Genomic DNA, 22,450 nt, shown 5'->3' with positions numbered 1-22,450 from the left:
GCAGATACACTGTGGTCGCCCAACTGCAAAGCAGCTCTCAGCTCTCTCCTCCCAAGTGACTTCACATCAGCTCTCATCATCACAGCAGCTGCCATCAAATGACAGTCCAGACAACTGTGAGGGCAAGACAACCTTGGAGGTTGCTTTAGCCAACTCAATTTGATGGGCAATGGAGTCCCAGTATTGGACCTAGGCTTCAAGAGGCTTTGTACTATATTCTGAGTCCTCAGGGAAGCCTGTGAGGTGGCCATTCTGCCCAAATTTCCAGATGGGGAACTGAGCTTCAGTGGGCTAAGCAATCACAAGGTTCTGCAGATGCTGTGCTCATGCACTGGCGATGGCTCCAACCCCGGGGCTGTTTCTAACTGTATGTCAGTGCCGTCATCAGCTCACCTTGTCCTCTGTTAACTTTCAAAGATGTATTAATCCAATGCTACTTTTTAAATTAGTTGGCGGTGATCACTCCACTCACACTTTTTATTTTCTATTAAACTGTAGGACCATACGGGTGGCACAGTTCTCTCAGAACAATGAGCTGTTTACTAACAAAGTCTAAGGCCTCTCTGAGAACACTTTACAGTATTAGTAACACCAAGAAAAAGAAACAAGAATAATCTCCAGTTGTACCTTTTTAATGCAATAAATCAAATTTTATCATTGTTCTGAAACACTTTAGGACTTTATTAGAATTACTGGCTTCAAGATTTGTTTTGGTACAAATGAATGTGAGGTTTTAATGGCCAAAAAGGAAGAAACATCATGGGTGGTTCGTGCTATTAATATAAATAAAGGTAATGTCATACTATGCAAGCACTGATGAAAAACCTCCAAAGGTGGGAGTCTCGAGAAGCAGCCACCCGCTTCTCATGCGCATGTGCATGTGCATGCGCATGTGCATGTGCATGTGCATGTACATGTACATGTGCATGTACATGTACATGTGCATGTACATGTACATGTATATGTGTGGAACCCATTAAAATAACTTGGCTGGCAAACAACTGAATCTGAATCAATACATTTGCAAGGAAAATAAGAAAAAATAGAATTCTTAACATTAGGAGACAGCTACAGTAGACTCACGTCCTCCCAACAGCAGTTGTTATATTATTAACCTGCCACCTCCACCATCTCACTGTTTCCTTTTCTTCACTAGTCACAGAGGCTGCCTGTTTATCTGTATGATTGCTACAAAGAATTCTCAATGATCAAAGCAGAATGCTGATGAGCTTCCATGAAAGAACCTCCTTCAGGTTCCGATGCTATAGCAATTGATGAGAGCTAACAGGGAGAGAGTGCTTAATGAACACGGGAGTAATGCTTAACGAATGTCACAAAATAAGAAACATCAGGTTTTGGCTATGTAAATAAATGAAAAAGAAGGACAAGGCCCTATAACACAAGTCATTCACTAATACAGTAGAGTAACAAAATAGGCAAGGGAACTTAATTATGATGTGCACACATGAACTCAAGTGTACACTAAAACCAGAACTAAAACACCAAAAAACTGCAGACAATTCAATTTAGCAAGGTCTTGAATAAGTGTGAACCTGAGAGTAGGCATGAGATGAAACATACAACTCTTCGTTGGTTGGTATATGACAAGGTCTCATGCGTTTCCAGGGTCTCAAGAATGCAAAGGACAACTCGAATGCTAAAAGTCACCCGTGTACTCTTGAGTGCCTAACTAAGGACAGAGCAAACTGTTGCGACAACTACCGAGGAGCAAGTGTGGCTGTGGCTGTGGCGGTTTCTTAGGGTAAAGGAAGATGCTTGTCTGGAAGGGAACAGCGTCCTCTACGTAAGACTATCATTGTCGGCAAGGCCGCCAATAGCTCAGGAGATGCAGAGCCTCCATGAACTTTGCTGATCTACGCCCAGCAAGCCCTGCACAGTCTTTGCCAGGCCCTAACCTGGAGTTCTCTGACTCTCTAACACGGCAAGAAGTCCATCATACGGAAAGCCCTCACAGGAGTGAGTGGAACGCGTCTCAGCCCAGTCCTGTATCGGGGCATGGTCTCACTCCTCCAGCTGGCAGATGGGAATAAATCACCTGTCCTCAGGGGAGCTTCAAGGCTATCCAAGTGTTTAAGAGTGAGACAGTACCAGAAAAAAATGTAAGAATAGGATTTATTAAACAAATCAGGTATCTTACTTAAGACAGGAAACAAAGTGATGACCATGGAAACAGAGTAGCTTCTTTATTAACTCATAAATTATTTTCAGTCCTCTGGGACGATAAACGAAGTGACCCACTTATCAATCTGGAAGGCCCAATGAGAAACTAAGCTCACACAGAACAAAGGCTGGCACATAGTAACTGATGGACTAACATGGGAGCGTCAAGCATAGTGACTCTTGCTTCTGCACAGTCAACATCACCAATTCCAAAAGAAAGAAGGCCAACCCAAAAGAAAGAAGGTGACAGTGCCAAGAGGGGAGTGACACACTGAAGTAGCTCAGGTGCCTGCAAATGTGCAAATACCATTAGTTAATCTGACGTTTTCTCTGCCTCAAATGGTCCCAAACCACACTTAGCAACTTTGATGGGTTTCTCTCTTTTCCTTCTTTCCCTGAAAGTTACATTAGAACTCAACACTGGCCTACCTTTATTTCACTTTTCCTCTTTTCACAAATGTATTTTTAATACTGTAAATTATGTATATTTATGTGAGTATGTGCACGTGAGTACAAGTGCCCTTAGAGGCCAGGGGTGTCCCACTCCCCTGAAGCTGGAGTTACAGATTGTGAGCGCTTTGACATGGGGCACTGGGAACTGAGACCAGGTCTCCAGCAAGAGCAGTTATGTGGTCTCTACCAGCACCACCACAGCCCTGTGTGGTCTCTACCAGCCTGTACTCTCCCTTCTTCACTGTCTGCTCTCCTCTCAGTCTTGGCGAGGTTTATTTCTTGACATAAATTTTCTTATATCAAATGTCCATCTTTCAGAGATTACTACTTTGTTGGTGTTTTAACCCATCTCTCTAAAACACATAGGATTCAGTAATATTTTATCTACAAAGAAATGCACAACAGAAAAGAGACACCTAAGTGCACTGTGCTATGAAAACAGCCCCTATTATTACGTATCATTATTATGCAGAACTAAAGATCTTGAGTGGGTGGCTATTATGGAGCTTTTGCATAACTGGAAGCACAATATCCTCTGGCAAAGCTAAGACATCTACAAATTGTCCTATTCACCTGTCTGCAGCAAAAAGGCTCAGTGAGACTGTACCAGGTACATACCTACATTTTTCACATTTTCCTGTACTTTAGAATCAAAAGAGGTAAATGCACACAAAAGAGTCAAAGAGTCAAAGTAGAAGGGGGAAAAATCCTGCCATTTAAATGGGGATTAAAAACATAACCACCACTCACATCAGGAAAATGAACCTTAGGCTTTTAAAATAAGACTATGCTAGACCCTGGGGAAACGGCAGACTGGGAACACACGTTTGCCCAAATCTTCAAGACTCTGAAACAAAACATCAGGTGTGTGGCTGCAGAGAAGTGGGTGGCACAGAAGGCCACAGAATACGGCAGCAAACTACCGGCAGACCAGATGAAACCTAGAACTTGCCAAGTCTAGATTTGTAGAAGAAAAAACAGAGCCTATCGTCAGGCACCAAGCAATGGAGTAGGAAGGGAGGGTCCCCTCAGTGAGGCTTTAAGCAAGAGAAAACAGGAAGGCCTCAACAGGCCCCACATATGTTCAATTTTGTGTGCTGGAAAAATACACTGCATTGAATGGGAGAGTTGCAATCTACACAAGCCAGTACCAGAGAGGGGGCCCCTATCACTGCAGAGCTCAGATAGCTGGAGCCATGGTGGGAAATCTCCGTAAGACAGGGCTTACAGTCAAACTTTTCAGGTAGAGAGGGCAGAAGTCCCTGAATTTTTTACATATCCAAGACACAATGCCTCCCTTTCTGCTGCCCAAGAGAGCAGCCACCCAAGGATCAGTGGGGCCAAGGAACTAGCCCACGCTGTCTTGGATGCTGTGATGGTTTGTATATCCTTGGACCAGGGAGTGGCACCATCTGAAGGTGTGGCCTTGTTGGAATAGGTGTGACCTAGTTGGAATGGGTGTGTCACTATGGGTGTGGGTATAAAATCCTCACCCTAGTTGCCTGGAAGTCAGTCTTCCACTAGCAGCCTTTGGATAAAGACATAGAACTCTCAGCTCCTCCTGTGCCATGCCTGCCTGGATACTGCCATGCTCCCACCTTGATGATAATGGACTGAACCTCTGAACCTGTAAGCCAGCCCCAATTAAATGTTGTTTTTTATAAGACTTGCCTTGGTCATGGTGTCTGTTCACAGCAGTAAAACCCTAACTAATACAGATGGGGACCCACAAGCACAGGTCTGTATGAGAGGAAGGGCATGCCATGCTACAGAGGAAATGAAGGCACGTGCATTTGGGAACAACCGTGACCCCTAGGAAGAACAAACCCAGGAATCCAGGGTGTACAGAGCTCAGATAGAAACTAACAGGAACTACTCGATGAAATCACCAACAAGACTTTTCAGAAACACAGAAAGCTATGAGCCACACAAGTACAGGAGACAGTTGGGAGCCCACGTAGAAGTAAATGTCCAGATCGCCCCATAACATTTCAATTTAAAGGACTATAGTATAGAATGTGGAAATAAAACTTAGGGGTGAGGGGGCACCACCTTGCAAGATCAAGTTCATAAAAACCACATCAAACATTTTAGAAGAAATCGTGAAAGACAGAGAAACATGGAGTGATACTTTTAAAGCCCCAAGAATAAATTTTGCTAACCAAAATTACTATATCCAACTAACTTATCCTTTAAAATTAGTGAAGAAATAAAGATCTTCTAAAATAAACAACCTAAAAAAATACTGGAGAAAATTCTTAAAGGCATCTTACCCACAGCTATAGAAGAAAGGGCTCAGTAAAGGAAACTTTCAGGCTGAGCCATGCTCCCCTGGCCCTGCCTGTTCACCTCTATCAGCCATCCCTTCTAGCCCATCTCCTTTCCTTTGGGACTCCCCACCTGACCAACACGAGAACTCTCTACCAGGGACCCTACAACCACCACACAGGCTAAGACCCAGGTAGGCACCTATAACATTCTCGCCATCATTCTGGTCTCTCCAGACTACTTTAGGCCCTGCGGCCTCGTGCTAGCCTAAGCCCTTCTCCAGCTCACCTCATCCCCTTGGGACTCAGCCTCTTGGTGCAGACTTAAGGTCCTTGGTCCCGCTAGTTCTTCTGCCAGTCCTTTCAGCCATTGCCTCTAACCCATACCCATCCTTGTGACTCCATCTGACCAACAGAACCACTTTCTTCCAGGGAACCCAAGCTGACAGACACACTCTGGCTCAGACCCAGAATGGGCAATGGCAACCAAAGGACGGAACCTCACCCAACAAGAGCCAGCTACCTCAGATATCTTTACCCAGATGCCTAGATCCCAGTGTAAAAAGACAAACAAAGGAAGCCAGCCTACTGCAACAAGCCATGAGAAAAGCCATTTAGCTGAAGCACCACAAAACAGCAATTATGTATGCTCAAGAGCCATTAGGGGAAACGTAAATAAATGTCTTCATGAAAACATAAACAGCCGAATGAAATAATGGAAAATACTTCAAGACATGAAATAGAATTTAACAAAGAAATAGAATCAGACATACAGAGAGAGAGAGAGAGAACGAGAACTAGAAATTAAAACTCAGAAAGTAAAACAAAACCCTCAAAGGTGAGTCCCATTAACAGGTTTCAACACAAAAGACAGAATTCCAGGTCTTGAAGATGAAGTAAAAGAAATAAATAGCTCAGCCAAAGAAAATATTAAATCTTAAAAAACAAAACAAAAAGGGACAAAACGTCTAGAAAAACTAGGACACTATGAAAAGACCAAATCTAAGAATAGCAGGCATATAGGAAGGAGAAAAACCGAAATAAAAGAACAGAAAGCATTTTAATAAAACTTCCACAATACAAGGAAAGAGATGTGTATCACGGTCTAAGATGCATACAGAACACAAATAAATAGGATCATGAAAGAAACTCTCCAAGACACATGAGAATCCAAACACTTAACATACAAACAAACAAAAGATATTAAAAGCTGCAAGATAATGAAGTAACCCAATCACAAAAGAAGCCACTGATAAGTGGATATTAGCCCAGAAACATAGAACACCCAAGATACAATTTGCAAAACACAAGACAATCAAGAAGAGGGAAGACCAATGGGTGGATACTTCATTCCTCCTTAGAATAGGGAACAAAATACTCATGAAAGGAGTTACAGAGACAAAGTTTGGAGCTAAAACGAAAGGATAGACTATCCAGAGACTTCCCCACCCGGAGATCCATCCCATAATCAGCCACCAAACCCAGACACTATTGCATATGCCAGCAAGATTTTGCTGAAGAGACCCTGGTATAGCTGTCTTGTATGAGGCTATGTCAGTGCCTGGCAAACACAGAAGTGGATGGAACACAGGGCCCCCAATGGAGGAACTAGAGAAAGTACCCAAGGAGCTAAAGGGGTCTGCAACCCTTTATGTGGAACAATATGAACTAACCAGTACCCCCAGAGCTTGTATCTCTAGCTGCATATGTAGCAGAAGATGGCCTAGTCAGCCATCATTGGGAAGAGAGGCCCCTAGGTCTTACAAACTTTATATGCCCCAGTACAGGGGAATGCCAGGGCCAAGAAGTGGGAGTGGGTGGGTAGGGGATCAGGGCAGGGGGAGGGTATAGGGAACTTTCGGGATAGCGTTTGAAATGTATATAAAGAAAATATCTAATAAAAAATATTGTTTTAAAAAAAAGCTGCAAGCAGGAAAAACAAAATAACAATCGTTGATGTGGTGAGGAAACCCTGTGAGGTCTTAACTCCACACAAAGGACTACAGGCAACTGAGGACTGCAGAGAGCTGCGGCAACAGTATTCCCAGCCAAGAGCACACCAGCGGGTTGTCTAATACCAAAGGGCATCCCTGAAAACAAATGCATGTAAGTAATATTATACAAACTGAGCAGGTTGCACTTGTGTATTCCGGAGTGTGTGTGTGTGTGTATTATGTAAAAATTAATTTTAAAAAAGGCCAAAAACTTGAAAGGGAGCAAGGGTCTATGACAGGGTGTGGAGAGGGGGAAGGAAAAGGGAAAATGATGAAATTAAAGTCTCAGAAAATTATTTTTAAAATTTTAAAGCTGCAAGGGAAAAAGACCAAGTCCACATATAAAGACTGACTCATTAGAATAGCATATGACTCTCCAATGGAGACTCTGCAAGCCAAAAAAAAGCCTTATCTGATGACCTACAAGCTCTAACAAAGTACTATACACAGCAAATCTATCAATCATAATCAACGAAAACATTTCACAATAAAAACAATTTCAGACCACCAATCCAGCTCTAAAGAAAGCATTAGAAGGGAAACTTTTTGTCTGAAGAGAAGGTTAACTATACCAAGTACATTCAAAGGGATACAAAAAACAAACAATCAAGACACTAGTTAATCAAAACTGGAGGGACACAAGACAAGAATCAAAAATTACTCCTGATTACTAACTCATAAATAGTGATATTCTCTCTTCTCCAATAAACAAAACATAGACTGATAAACTGGATTATAAAACAGAATCCATCTTTCTGCTACATCCAAGAAACACACCTCACCATCAAGGGAAAAACATCACTTTAGGGCAAAGGATGGAAAAAGGTATTCCAAACAAATAGATCCATGGAGCAAGCTGGTATAGCTACTTAAATATTTTAATATCTGATAAAATATACTTCAAACCAAAACTAAAGAGAAAACAAATAGAACACTACTTTTTAAAAAAAAAAAAAAGCCCACCAACATGATATTACTTCTAAACATTTATGCACAAAGCACAAGGGCACTAAAAACCTACTATAATTAAAATCACATATTGAACCTTACATAGTTACAGTGGTGTTGACTTCAATACTCTACTATTACCAACAGATGGATCATGCAGACAAAAACTAAACATGGAAATGCTGGAGTGAAATAACATTATAAATCAGACATCCCTAATAGACATCCACAGAACATTCCACCCTAGCTTCTTCTCAGCATCTAATGGAACTTTCTCCAAAGCTGACCACATACGAGCACACAGAGCAAGTCTCAGCAAATATAAGAAAACTGGAATAACACACTGTATCCTATCTGACCACCATGGATGAAAGCCAGATATCAACAGCAATAGGAACAGCAGAAAGTAGACTAACTCACTACTGAGTGAAAAGCAAGACAGAAACCAAGAAAGAGATTTAATGGAAATGACAGCATAACATACCGAAACCTACAGGATACAATGATGGTGGTTCTAAGAGGCAAATCAGTACAGACATCTAAAAACTGGAGGTGGCGTACTAATCACTTAACAACACCACTCAAAGCTCTAAGACAACCAGAAGAAATAACAACTAAAAAGAGTAGATAGGACAAAGTAACCAAACTCAAGGCTGAAATCAATGAAATAAAACAAAAACAATACAAAGATTGGTGAAATGAACACTTGGTTCATTGAGAAAATCAGCAAGACAGACAAACCTCTAGCCAAATGAACCAAAACACAGAGAGAGGATCCACATTAATGAGGAATGAAAAGAAAAACACTAAAAGAGACACGTAAGAAATTTAAAGAATCATAAGAACGTACTTTAAAAATCTGTACTCCAAACAAACTAGAAAACCTAAAAGAAATGGATGAATTCCTTGATCTATGTGACCTACCACAGCTGAATCAATATAAAATGAACAATTTAAAAAAAATCCATAACTCCTAGTGAAATTGAAGTAGTATTTAAAAGTCTCCCGGCAAATAAATGCCAGACCAGATGGATTTAGTGCAGAATTCTACCAGGTCCTCAAAGAATTAACAGCAATAGACCTCATACTCTTCTATCAAATAGAAACCAAAGGAACATTTCCTAATTCCTACCCTGATACCAAAGGCATACAAAGACCCAACAAAAGAAGAAAGTTATAGACTCCTTATGAACACAGATGAAAATATCGTCAAAATGCCAGCAGACCAAATCCAGGAACACATCAAACTGATTATCTACCATGATCAAGTTGAAATTCAGGGTGGCTCAAAAGCACACTGACATTCACTGAAAAAATAGATTTTAGATTTTTTTTGTTTGTTTGTTTGTTTTTTTTTTTGGAAATGTTTTCACTACAGATACAAAAAAGCTATGAAAGGCAAAGCCGTTCCTAATTTGCTCAACTATAGTAATCACTTTTTTGGTATATTTATGTTAACATAGTAGATAATGCAAATATTATATATACATATATATATATGTATATATAATAAAAAGGCATTCAGTGGGGATTAAACATCAGAAATTAATTCTTTTCCACATCTGATTTATGCTCCAATCATGATTAAGAGTAAGAAATTATTCTTTAATGTGATTTATGCTAATAGAGATGTGATATAGCATACCTTAAAGTATATTTAGAATGTTCAGACCTACATTTAAGGACATCTTAGAATAATCTGTAGGTGCAACTAATTAAATCAATCCTATACAGTAGAATACCTTTAAGGGGATCACAGTATTTTAAATTGCCATAACAAGAGTTCAGGATTTAATTGAGATATATAACATAAATAAATCAGAATGTCTATTTCCCCCTTAAGTAACATAGTCTGTTTAAAGGCTTCATGCAATGACACATAATATTATCTTTATACCAAGATGTGCTTAGAAAAAGAAAAGTAGGTTCAATTGAAATATGGTCCATACATAAACATGGATACACTCACTCTGCAGAAGTAACTAGTATCTCTTAATGACAAAATTATCAACTCCCCAGACTAAATCACATAAAAAGAAAACAGGAAACCTAGAATACAGTTCTTAAGAAGAAAATGAACAACAAAACCTCGGATTTTAAAATAACATTCAACATCAAAACATATGTGTGATCTTACAGCATGCATCACTGAATCACCTAAGGAGGAAAGGAGCCCCGTACCTACCCAACAGCGCTGCAGTACTCTGAAATAAAATGGTCTGGCTTCAAATTCTAGAGGTGCAGGCTACTAGCCTTACGACCTGGGGAAATGACTTAACCTCTCTGAACGTCCCATCCCTATCTATCCAAAAACTTACAATCGTGACTGAAAGAGAACCCATAGACATCCGAACCTGGCAATATCTAGCGTCATGGACAGAGCAAACACAGGAAAGCGGTGGGAGGTAGCTTGGTGGTAGAGCACATGCCTAGCACGTACAGGCCCTGAGTTCTCTTCCCTGCATGGTTAGAAAACACTATGAACAGTCAAAAAATAAAGCTCATTTTCTCGCTCTAACAAAATATGTCATTCAGCTGGAAATATGAAGATGTCTACCTCAGGAGCCAGCATGAAGTGGTCTATATTCACTCAAAATCATAATTACTTATCCATAAATGCCTTCTGCACCCAAAGTAAAGTCCAGCTTAGCATTATGAGAAATGAAAGTCTGCTGTGAAAGTAATTTTGGTTGTGGGTAAAGAATGAAACATGATTTTAATTTCTACTTTAATAAAATAGGACTCTGTTGAGTAACAAACAGATGATGAAACTTAAGTGTATATTTTAAGTATGTTAGTATTTTTAGAATATTCAAAGTATTGATAATATTCAATATTACCAACACTTGTTACTAATGACATTGTATTCTTCAAAATTTTTTTTTAATTCAACAGACTATAATAAGCCTGGAAGTAGTTTAAACTATTACCCAACAGAGTCATTCAGCTATCTTTGGGATTATTTTATTTCATTTTCTTATAAAGAAATAAATATAACTGACAGAATGCACAAGAAAAGTCAACCATGCAGAAGGCTTTTAATGAATTACATTTTGGCAAATGATCACAGACAAATTAACAAAAGCTGACTCATGCTGATCTCATTTATTTGTTCCATACATATCTGATTAATTGGCATTAATTCTGTTGATGGAAACAGAAGAACTCTATTGTTATGTACAGATTAGAAATGTAAACACTTAGCATTTCCCACAACTACTGGGAATGTTATGTTAAATAACATTGTGAATGCCAGAAATGGTTCAGCAGGCAAAGTGCTCTACTGCCCCCTAATGAAACAAACCAAGCCAAACCAAAACAAGAAAACTCATTTTAAAGTATCTGTGAACCAGAAAAATCATCTTACTTTGCAAAATGCAGTCAGAAATACAAAGGATACTAGCTGAAAATCACTAGACTATAGATCTGTCCAAAAGCTACAATCATCCATTTTTCACGATAAAATTAGTAGCAAAACAGGAAAGCCCTGAGACAGAAATATTCTTAGGGCAAAGATAACAGAGCCAAACAGTGTTATCGAGTGTGGTAACAAAGGAAAACGTCACTGCGAGCTACACGTTTGTGCCATGTTGAAAGCTGTCGCCAGGAAAACCAGTTCCTTAGAAACTACTCTCTGTGTTTTCAGCTCAGGGCTCAAAAGTAAACACTGTCCAGATAGACTCTAATTTACACTGAGTCCAGGCCTCTTGCGGTCTCAACGCATGGACGTTTCCTGGGTAACTAGGTCATACAATACATATGTAAAAAGAATTCCTCCCTACAGGTCGCTATTTTAAATAATTTGATAATTCCGTGGTTCCTTTCACAATGCTGTAAGCAGTCCTGATTTCTAATCTTTTAACAGCAGCTTCCCTTCAATACGTCTGGGTTCCAAACCCTGTTCCATCGCCTTGCCTTTTCACTTCCAGCCGATCCCCACTCCCCAAATTCTCATTTAAGAACCCAGGAGACCGAGAGACAACACAGTATAGTTTGTAGTCTCTGATAACAGAAGTAACCTAAATATTAACACCAAGCAACCACATGAAGTAGGATTTTAAAAATGAAGTCATGATAACAAGAAAATGTAAAGAAAAGATTCAACTCCAGGCAGAGCTCAGCAGCCTGCGGAGGAGTCAGTGTGGCTGTCAACTGTCCCCTGAGCTCAGCATCCCTTGGTCACAGCATGTCCCTGCCCTGGTTGACAATGGCTTTACTTTTCATTGTGTGTTACTGCCTAGGAAATATTAGGTAGGTCGAAGTCCACACAGCGGCACAGGGGAGGGACAATGTAAAGAAGAGACTCAGTCTGCACACAGAATGGAGTCCCAGTGCCCTCACAGTGCTGCTCTCCTCTGTCTACTGTGAATGACACTGATGCTCCAGCTCTGCATGTTATGAGGCTAAATAACACTCATATGCAATAAGATCCGATCAAAACCTCAAGAGAGCAAAAGATGGAAGACAGTAAATGTCCCTGAGCCCATATCACAAATGAGCGGTATTTTCATATCTGCACTGACTTCCTGGATAACATGAATTTTTTAAAAAGACTGCTGTGCTAGAAGCTTTAGGTCTTCATGTCCATTGCCTAACAAGAAAACAGACACATGGGCATAAAGGCATGTTTGTGTGCCTGTGTGCAAGAGCTGGGGGGCCTGAAACATCCCAAAGTAAAGTGCTATAGAAGCCCTGGTGCCCAAAGCTTATCTAAGACTTGGTTTAAAAACCTCACATACTGCTGTAGCTACCTGGAGGTAACATGCAGAAGCCACAGAGAAACTGACAGCACAGAGCTACTTAAACATGCACATGTTCAGGCCTGTGAGCCCCAGTCTACTCCAGCGTGTTCCAGACCGTCCTCCTAAACTAAAGGTTGTCAGGAGGGAGAGGGACATTCCAGACTGTCCTTGTGCTCCTGGGTTCCCAGTAAGCATAAATATTAAAAGTATACCAAGGGGGGAATAAAAAGAGATGACATAGGAAAGAGAATAGAAAATGACAATAACTCCATTAGCAAATTAGGTTAGTAAGAAACTTTGGCCTGAAGCAAATGGATTGATCGACTGATTGATTAGTTGTTTTAGCTTCCCACAGTGTGATGATGATGGTGGTGGTGGTAGCCAGTGCTCACTGAGAACTCACCACACTGGCCTAAGTGCTTTATACACAAAAGGCATGTAATTTTCAGAGAAACCCTACAATATACACACTACATGCTACACGGAGACATTAGTTACATGCCCGAATTACATCACCTAAGCTGCAGCACTAGCAATACACTTCTCAGTTTGACACTTCACTAGTAAGTTTATATTGTTTGTTTTCCAGTGAAAAATGTGTGAAATGAAATGATTTTGGAACACTGCATTAAGCTAATTTATTATGTATAAGACTTAAATCACATCCGTCTTTTGTGGTTATATAACCTGGGCTGGCCACTGGCCCAGCTCTTGAAAATGACAGAAATGCCTATGACATAATAACTATTGTGACCACGCTATCCAAGTACATTCGATCCCATGATAAACACGGCTACTGGTGTCACTCTCCGTCCTCACATCTCCCACAGCACCCCACGCCCAGCTCTACCTAAACATCTCAACATGATAGATACAAAGTCTCACCTCTTTAGAGGGTACATTTGCTCTCTGTCTTTTATCTTAAACGGGTAGTTACAGTATAAACTATGATAGGTAGCTCTCACTGTATCAGAAATACACGTCTCTCTGAGCCACAGTGGGAAGCCTTCCATGGCTCTTCTTCACCTCTGGTAATTATGTTCAAGTTAGTCTGAGACTGATACTGAAGGGGAAACTGCCCTATGATGTAAAACTGGTACAAAAACCGATCTTACAAGAGGATGGATTTACACACATGAACACACTACTCCCCAAAATATAATTCAGATTATCCGACTGTCCCAGGCATTGGCTGGACAACAAACGTACCCTTCCCTTTAAGCATGCAGCCTACAGCTTAACACACACACACACACACACTCACGAATGAGGGGATGGGGGCATCAAAAACAGTGACTTCACTGAATTTCACATTGCAAGACAAGCTGTTGTAACTGGTTTACATTTTAAATCTGGACTTCTTTGTTGATGAGGCAAGAGACTTACCAAACAAAATACCTCATTTCCCCAGGGCGCAGTTTCTTACCTTTGCATCTTCCATGGTCACTCCCAGTTGCAGCACGGCCTGAGGTGACTGCAGTTTTGCTTGAGCCGAGTGGGCCATTTGCAGGTTAAGCTGCCATCCTACTGTCTCTAGCTACAAAAGACAAATGAGGACTGGGTTAAGATGGGACAGAAGAAGAAAACAGTCAACTTCAAGTACATTTGCACTCTGTAGGAATCAACACAAATAGCGCAGACTAAATGAAAAGTCAATTTCAGGGTCCTTTAACCTGAAATCTCTGTAAACTTTCCCTCTAGACTCAGTAGATCAGCCTCTTGTCATACTTGTCAAATCCAACACTGAAAGTGGTCTCCAAACAGACTATTCTAAACGATAAAAATGCTAGCAATCAAGTACACAAAAACAGCTGACTGCGGGTTGAATTTTGGGTTGTTTTTTTGGGGGGGTGGGTGTTAGGGGTGGCAAAGGATGTTTCCCAAACCCATCGTGTAGCTAGGATGGTGTTCACCTCCTGATCTTCCCACCCCACCTCCCAAGTACAATACCTAGTGACATGTGCCACCATATCTAGCTGAGCCAATGGCTTTTAAAACCTTGCCATTTAGATAGCATTTTAGAAACCTGCTATTTATTTATTTATTTTCTACATCAGGACCACAATTCCCCCTCCCTACTTTCTTCCTAGTCTCTCCCCACCACCTCCACTCTCTCACCCTATTCCCCCATCCACTCTTCCTGTTTCTCTTTGGAAAAGGGCAGCCCTCCCATGGATATCAACCAGCCATGACATATCAAGCTGCAGTAAGAGTAGGCACCTCCTGTCCTATTAATGCTAGTTGAGGCAACCCAGTAGGAGGAATGGGTTCCAACCGCAGGCAACAGAGTCAGAGACAGTTCCTGCTCCCGCTGTTAGGAGTCCTACAAGAAGACCAAGCTGCACACTGTAATACATGTACCGAGGGCCTAGGTTAGTCCCATGCAGGCTGCCTGGATATGAGTTCAGTCTGTGTGAGCCCAGGTTAGTTGATTTTCTTGTGGTCCTTGTCCCATCTGGCTCCCACAATCCTCCCCTCCACCACCCCCTCTTCTCAAGGACTACATGAGTTCTGCCTAATATCTGGCTGTGGGTCTCTTGCATCTGAGAAACTCAGATTTAAAAAAAAAAAATAGAAATTTCAACTAGTAAATAACATATTCTGTTTGCTGACTTCCTATCTTTCAAAAATCTTTGTGTTATACAAAGAAGGCTTTCTTTCCCTTATCCCCCTCTTCTTTTTCTTTTGGAAAAAAAGAGAAGAAAACCCAAGTGTATGGTTCACACCACGAGGCAGAGTCAATAAACAGAGATCCAGGTAAGAAGCCGCTGACCTGTCAGCTTGCCTGTGGAACCGGAGAGGTTATTATACTCTCCAGAGTGCATTAACTTACTACGGCTCCCAATTATGGTAGAAACTAATTGTTTCCTTTGAATCTACTAACACAAGAGTACAAGCGAATCAGATAGGACAAAATGAGGAGAGAAAGACTATGGCAGTGTAGGCTCCCTTGCAAACACACACAGCATACACAGAGCTTTATGAGACGAGGTTCAGCAGTATGATCATGTGGTTTTAGATTCAGCTCCCTACAAATCTCCAGTTTCAAGCTTTGTGGAGTACAGTAGTTACAAGCCTCTGACAAGACAGCCTTCCTGATGACTTAGGCAAACCACCTTTGCTGCACGGAGTCGGAATGCCAGCCTCCCAACGCTTACGACTGGACCAGAATACTGATCCCTTAGCTTGAAAGCGTGTTGAACAGACACAGCAGTGACTCGAGGCCAAGCTGGAAAGGATTCAATGAGAGCATCATCTGCACGAGAGGATGTTCGAGAAAAGATGCACTGCTGCTTCTCCCAGCTCATCAGGGGTTAGAGGGCATGCCCACAGCCATTACCAGGTAAGAACTCACTTAGAAGGTGTCCACTAAGGATTCTTAACATTGGCTGCTAACACTCATTGGAACAGTCTCTGGGACGGCGTCTAACATGCTTTCAACAGTCATGAGAAGGTCGACATATCATGTCCTTCTAGGTAGTTGCATGGATCTGTGTTTCTTGACCTTATTGGCTGACTGTCCATGCCACAGACGAATGCACGCCTGGGTGCTGCCTACCGCTGGCATAAGGCAACCACCACTCAACTTGAACATCCTCCTTTGGTTCACACGTAAGGCACTGCCCCCACACCCCGGGCTAAGGCAGAGTCGAACTCCATTTGCCCGAACCTCCTTAACATGTATTGAAACAGAAAACACATATGATAGTGTTGGTGATATTTTAAAGAACTATAAGTACAAGGCATTTTAGTTGCCTAGCTTTTTCTGTATCTCTCATGTGCTCACCAAAGTACTTAACCTGGTTCAGACTATCATTAGCCATCTCTTTGCAAACTACCACAGATTGTTTGTAACCAAGACCCTGCCCTCTCTCTACCCCAATCTCAAGTCTCCATTTTCCTTCTCCAACTGTGTGTCCCAGGATACACTATGCTAGTTGAATGGCTGTTTTTTGGCTCCTATGTTACTTCTCTGTCACTTCATGTTCTCTCCTTCTCTTCCCTCTGTAGTTGGATGCTTTGCTTCTCAGGACACTGTTTCTTTCTCTATTAGTATTTAATCAGCACATTGTAATAATCTGCCTGTACCTCTTCTCAGGGTTGACTGTAATCTCCATCATGGTGAAGCAAGAATAAATCACCTCCATATCTCCATAACCTGCAACAGCCCTAACAGGGATTCTTCTCAAATAAATAATCAATCAATCACATTATGTATTCTTCTGCTTTAAAGAAGAAATGTTCACACTAAAATGGATGGCAAGAGAGGGAGCAAAAACTCAGTCATATTTCTAACTAGATATGGCTTTTTAACAAGTCAAAATTATTATAAATTATAGAACTGGCATTTGCTTGGTTGGTATCTCTGTCTCTCCTCTCCCCTCTCTCCTTTCTCCACCCCTACACTGGGGGGAGGGGGAGTTAAATTTGCTATCTATAGACCAAAGCATGCCTAGTAGATACTTTTTATGAAGAATAAGACTACCCCATATCTGCCACTTGCTTTAATGACAGTCAAGAATGTGAACTGTGGGCTTATTTTCAAGTTGGCATTAATTAAGCAAGTGACTTCCCTAAGCTTCAATTCACTCATCAGTCAGCACAATGGGAAAACCACACCCCACTGTCAGTAATGTGTGAAGAGTTAGATGCTGTACCTTAATGCCATTGCCTGGCCGAACTTTTACAAACTTGTGCTGCTTCCAATATGTGTGCCTGTTCCTAAGTAGGTATGTACTCATTCACAGAACAGTTCTGAATGTCTTCCTGTGCTAAAACTATATATTATGATTCCGAAAAATACAACTTACAATTTAAATCATTAGTACAAGAAACTTTTATGCATTTGACTTTGAAGTATTTAAACACATGATTTTTTAAACTGATATATTTGTGATGTTTATTATGCATGCTTATTTTAGAAAATTATTTAAAAGAAATGAGTCATTTTACAAAAAAGTACAACTTTACTTCTAAGTCACTAATTGGGGTTCAACCATGTGATAACTGAAAGGCACAGATATTATCTGTTAACACTGCACACATACACTACACTTACAATTGCATCCAATTTTGGACGGTTCTCCTCCATCCTCTCCCCAAGTAAAAAATCTATTCAGAGTATCTGTGGTATTGACCAGTGTTGAGACATGGCTCAAGAGTCGAGTTGTGTGAGGGGAATTCTGGATGCTTGTGAGGACCTATTTCTTCAAAACCTTGGAGTTGTTCTTGGCACGTGCTTCCATGCCCCTCTCGGGCAGAGCAGATAGGAGTAACTGTGCCTTAGATTACTCAGAACAACTGGCACTGTTCTTTGTTTCTATGCCGCTATGGAAAAGCATGTCTCGCCACGTGCAGCTCGTCCTTGTGATTACAGACTCAGATGAACTCTATTCCTTTATTTTCTGTGTGCTTTACCTGCATCTATGTGCACCTCATGTGTACTTTGTACCTACAGAGAGGTTGTAAGGCATTAGCTCCCTTGGGGATGGAGGTACAAATTAGATTATGAAAAAACAATAGAAAACTACAAATTAAGGACTGTCCCACAAAATAAATTACATGTATATATCAAACACACGAATGTCTTAAAAGAGAAACTAAAAGATGGAACCTTTTACAATGCTTGGAACATGTTATTTGCTGAATCTGAAAAGAGCATTGGTGATACAAATATGAACAAGAGCCATTCTCTCTGCTAAGGTGAGAGTCTCATGGTTCACTAATTAGTCCTCTGAGACCCAGAACAAGAAGCAAATATAGCTATCATCAATATTTTAATTACATGCAACACAACAAAATTTAGTGTAGAGCTCTGCCTTAAGTTAGCTAAGCTATAGTATCTGTTCAAAATAAAACTCTGTCCTGTGTATACTCTACATTTGTACATTAAAAATGCTCAGGAATCTTGTTGTATTATTTATATTCAAATTAAAACTAAGGGTCTTAGTTTGCTTCGTGTGTTGTGGTGAAGACACTATGACCACAGGCAACTTCCGGGGGGGGCTTATTTAGCGTATAGTTCATGGTCTATCATCTAGGGTAGTCAGGGCAGGAACTCAAGGCAGGAACCTGAAGGCAGGAGCTAAGCAGAGGCCTGGAGGAGCGATGGTATTGGTTTGCTTCCCATGGGCTGTTCACCCTATCTATAGTCTCATTTACAGCATAATCATTAATCACGGAAAAAGCCCAGGGCTGGTGGTATGGCTCAGCAGTTAAGAGCGCTGACTGCTCTTCCAAAGGTCCTGAGTTCAAATTCCCAGCAACCACATGGTGGCTCACAACCATCCATAATGAAATCTGATGCCCTCTTCTGGTGTGTCTGAAGACAGCTACAGTGCACTTACATATAATAAATATATAAATAAATAAATAAATAAATAAAATATGTAATTAAAAAGAAAAAGAAAACAGCCCAAAGATTTGCCTACATGCAATTAATCAAGACATTTTCTCAACTGAGGCTCCCTCCTCCCAGATGACTCTAGTTTGTATCAAGCTGACAAAACACTATCCTATCAGGGTCTGGATTTAAATGTCAGCAAAATAAATTTAAAAGATGGAGAATAAACCACTGATAGTTTAAATATTTTTAACGCATTCCAGAACTAAATACAATACCTAAGCATCTAACAAATATTGTTTCTTACTTGAAAATATTACTAGTTAGTGATAAATGACTTTCTTTTGTCTCCTATGTCCATGCCAAGTTTTAACTTATAATTACTCTGTAAAACACAATTCTGAACATGTTCCAAGTTAACAAAAACGACTATAATAGCCGGGTGTGGTGGCGCACGCCTTTGATCCCAGCACTTGGGAGGCAGAGGCAGGCGGATTTCTGAGTTCGAGGTCAGCCTGGTCTACAAATTGAGTTCCAGGACAGCCAAGGCTACACAGAGAAACCCTGTCTCGAAAAAAAAAAAAAAAAAAAAGACTATAATATTAACTCTATAAAGCTAAAAAAAATAATAACTATGGCTGGAGAGATGGCTCAGTCAGTAAAGCATTTGCCATACAAGCATGGCAATCAGGTCCCCAGCACCTATAAAATGCAGGGCAGAGAAAGAGGCAGGAAGATCCGGGGAGCTCACCGTCCAGCCAGTCTAGCCAATCCGGCTATGGGCTCAGTGAAAGACTGTCTCTCAAAACATACAGTAAAGAGTGATCTCTCTCTCTCTCTCTCTCTCTCTCTCTCTCTCTCTCATACACACACACTTGAGCACATACAAATAAATTAGTAGCTAAACACACAAGTAAATAGACAAGCAACTAAATTTTAACTGGTATGTCTCTAAAAATAGATGTATTAAAATGTTTTGGATGAGAGAAAGTCATGCCACACAACTAGCATATAAAAGAAGGCTGCATGGGCTATATTAATATCAGACAATTCAAAGGTCAAGTAAAAAATTGTACCTTCTCCACATAAAACCAGAGACACTGAAACTTATAGAGGAGAAAGTGGGGAAAAGCCTCGAAGATATTGGCACAGGGGAAAATTTCCTGAATAGAACAGCAATGGTTTGTGCTGTAAGATCGAGAATCGACAAATGGGACCTCATGAAACTGCAAAGCTTCTGTAAGACAAAAGACACTGTCAATAAGACAAAAAGGTTACCAACAGATTGGGAAAGGATCTTTACCTATCCTAAATCAGATGGAGGACTAATATCCAATATATATAAAGAACTCAAGAAGGTGGACTCCAGAAAATCAAATAACCCCATTGAAAAATGAGGCTCGGGGGCTGGTGAGATGGCTCAGTGGGTAAGAGCACCCGACTGCTCTTCCGAAGGTCCAGAGTTCAAATCCCAGCAACCGAATGGTGGCTCACAACCATCCGTAACGAGATCTGGCGCCCTCTTCTGGAGTATCTGAGGACAGCTACAGTGTACTTACATATAATAAATAAATAAATCTTTTAAAAAAAAAAAAAAAAGAAAAATGAGGCTCAGAGCTAAACAAAGAATTCTCACCTGAGGAATACCAAATGGCTGAGAAACACCTGAAAAAATGTTCAGCATCCTTTGTTCAGCATTTCCTTCAGGGAAATGCAAATCAAAACAACCCTGAGATTCCATCTCACACCAGTCAGAATGGCTAAGATCAAAAATTCAGGTGACAGCAGATGCTGGCGGGGATGTGGAGAAAGAGGAACACTCTTCCACTGTTGGTGGGATTGCAAGCTTGTACAACCACTCTGGAAATCAGTCTGGCAGTTTCTCAGAAAATTGGACATGGTACTACCAGAGGATCCCGCAATACCTCTCCTGGGCATATATCCAGAAGATGTTCCAACAAGTAAGAAAGAAACATGCTCCACTATGTTCATAGCAGCCTTATTTATAATAGCCAGAAGCTGGAAAGAACCCAGATACCCCTCAACAGAGGAATGGATACAAAAAATGTGGTACATTTACACAATGGAGTACTACTCAGCTATTAAAAAGAATGAATTTATGAAATTCCTAGGCAAATGGTTGGACCTGGAGGGCATTATCCTGCGTGAGGTAACCCAATCACAAAAGAACTAAAATGATATGTACTCACTGATAAGTGGATATTAGCCCAGAAACTTAGAATACCCAAGATATAAGTTACAATTTGCAAAACACATTAAACTCAAGAAGAACGAAGACCAAAGTGTGGACACTTTGCCCCTTCTTAGAATTGGGAACAAAACACCCATGGAAGGAGTTACAGAGACAAAGTTTGGAGCTGAGACAAAAGAACGGACCATCTAGAGACTGCCATATCCAGGGATCCATCCCATAATCAGCCTCCAAAAGCCGACACCATTGCATACTCTAGCAAGATTTTGCTGATAGGACCCTGATATAACTGTCTCTAGTGAGACTACGCCGGGGCCTAGCAAACACGTAAGTGGATGCTCACAGTCAGCTATTGGATGGATCACAGGGCCCCCAATGGAGGAGCTAGAGAAAGTACCCAGGGAGCTAAAGGGATCTGCAACCCTATAGGTGGAACAACATTATGAACTAACCAGTACCCCAGAGCTCTTGACTCTAGCTGCATATGTATCAAAAGATGGCCTAGTTGGCCATCACTGGAAAGAGAGGCCCATTGGACTTGCAAACTTTATATGCCCCAGTACAGGGGAAGGCCAGGGCCAAAATGTGGGAGTGGGTGGGTAGGGGGGTGGGGGGAGGGTATGGGGGACTTTTGGGATAGCATTGGAAATGTAAATAAGGAAAATACCTAATAAAAAATGTTTTAAAAAAATTGTACCTTAAGGTCGTTTACTAAAAAGGCATAGTAGTCACACATTGGAGGGAACAGTGACGTAATTCTGAAAGAGAGCACAGCTGGCAATGAGGCTGATGGATCTCCTAATATTCTGTTCAATGAGGGAAAAGATAATGGTAAAAGGCAGAAATTAGGATTTTCCTGTATCTAGGTATATATATAAAATGCAGCAAATCACATCAGCTGACTTTTCAGGTGACATCTTCAGAAATGAAGGCCCCCAGTCTGGAGTGCAGGGACAACCTCCTCTGGCACCGCATTTCCCTGGTCAGTCAGTCAGGTCTGGACTCTAACTCATTCTTCCCTCCTCCCTGCTGCTGGACAGCTCACCTAACTCTAGCTATCAGTTTCTTCACTTGGGTGAAAACTGAGGTAATCTGATTCAACCACTAAACTGAGCTTTGTGGGTGAAAGCTATTTATTTGTAAAAGCATTGGCAATGCGTATAAAATCAAACAGGAATTAACAATAAATACTGCCCTCCAGCCCCCCCTTTCAGGTCGCAATCACTGCCAATTCCTTTTTTTATTATTATATTTTATTTTTTTAATCTTTATTTCATGTGCATTGGTGTTCTGCCTGCATGTGTGTCTAT

At 40.9% G+C, this 22,450-nt stretch overlaps 1 protein-coding gene across 3 annotated transcripts in view; it reads right to left on the bottom strand.

Moving 5' to 3' along the window:
- Window positions 1–22,450, bottom strand: part of Commd10 (COMM domain containing 10) — a 131,386-nt gene that overhangs the window by 87,632 nt on the left and 21,304 nt on the right. For all 3 annotated transcript variants that reach the window (XM_021150690.3, XM_021150691.3, XM_085833460.1), the window contains one exon: window positions 14,012–14,122. In XM_021150690.3, the coding sequence (XP_021006349.1) occupies window positions 14,012–14,122 (111 nt within the window). The remainder of the gene's footprint in view (window positions 1–14,011; window positions 14,123–22,450) is intronic.

Source organism: Mus caroli, unplaced genomic scaffold (genome assembly GCF_978045245.1).
Source record: "Mus caroli unplaced genomic scaffold, Mus_caroli_1 scaffold_19, whole genome shotgun sequence".
Lineage (NCBI taxonomy): Eukaryota > Metazoa > Chordata > Mammalia > Rodentia > Muridae > Mus > Mus caroli.
This window is presented reverse-complemented; position numbering and strand designations above follow the sequence as displayed.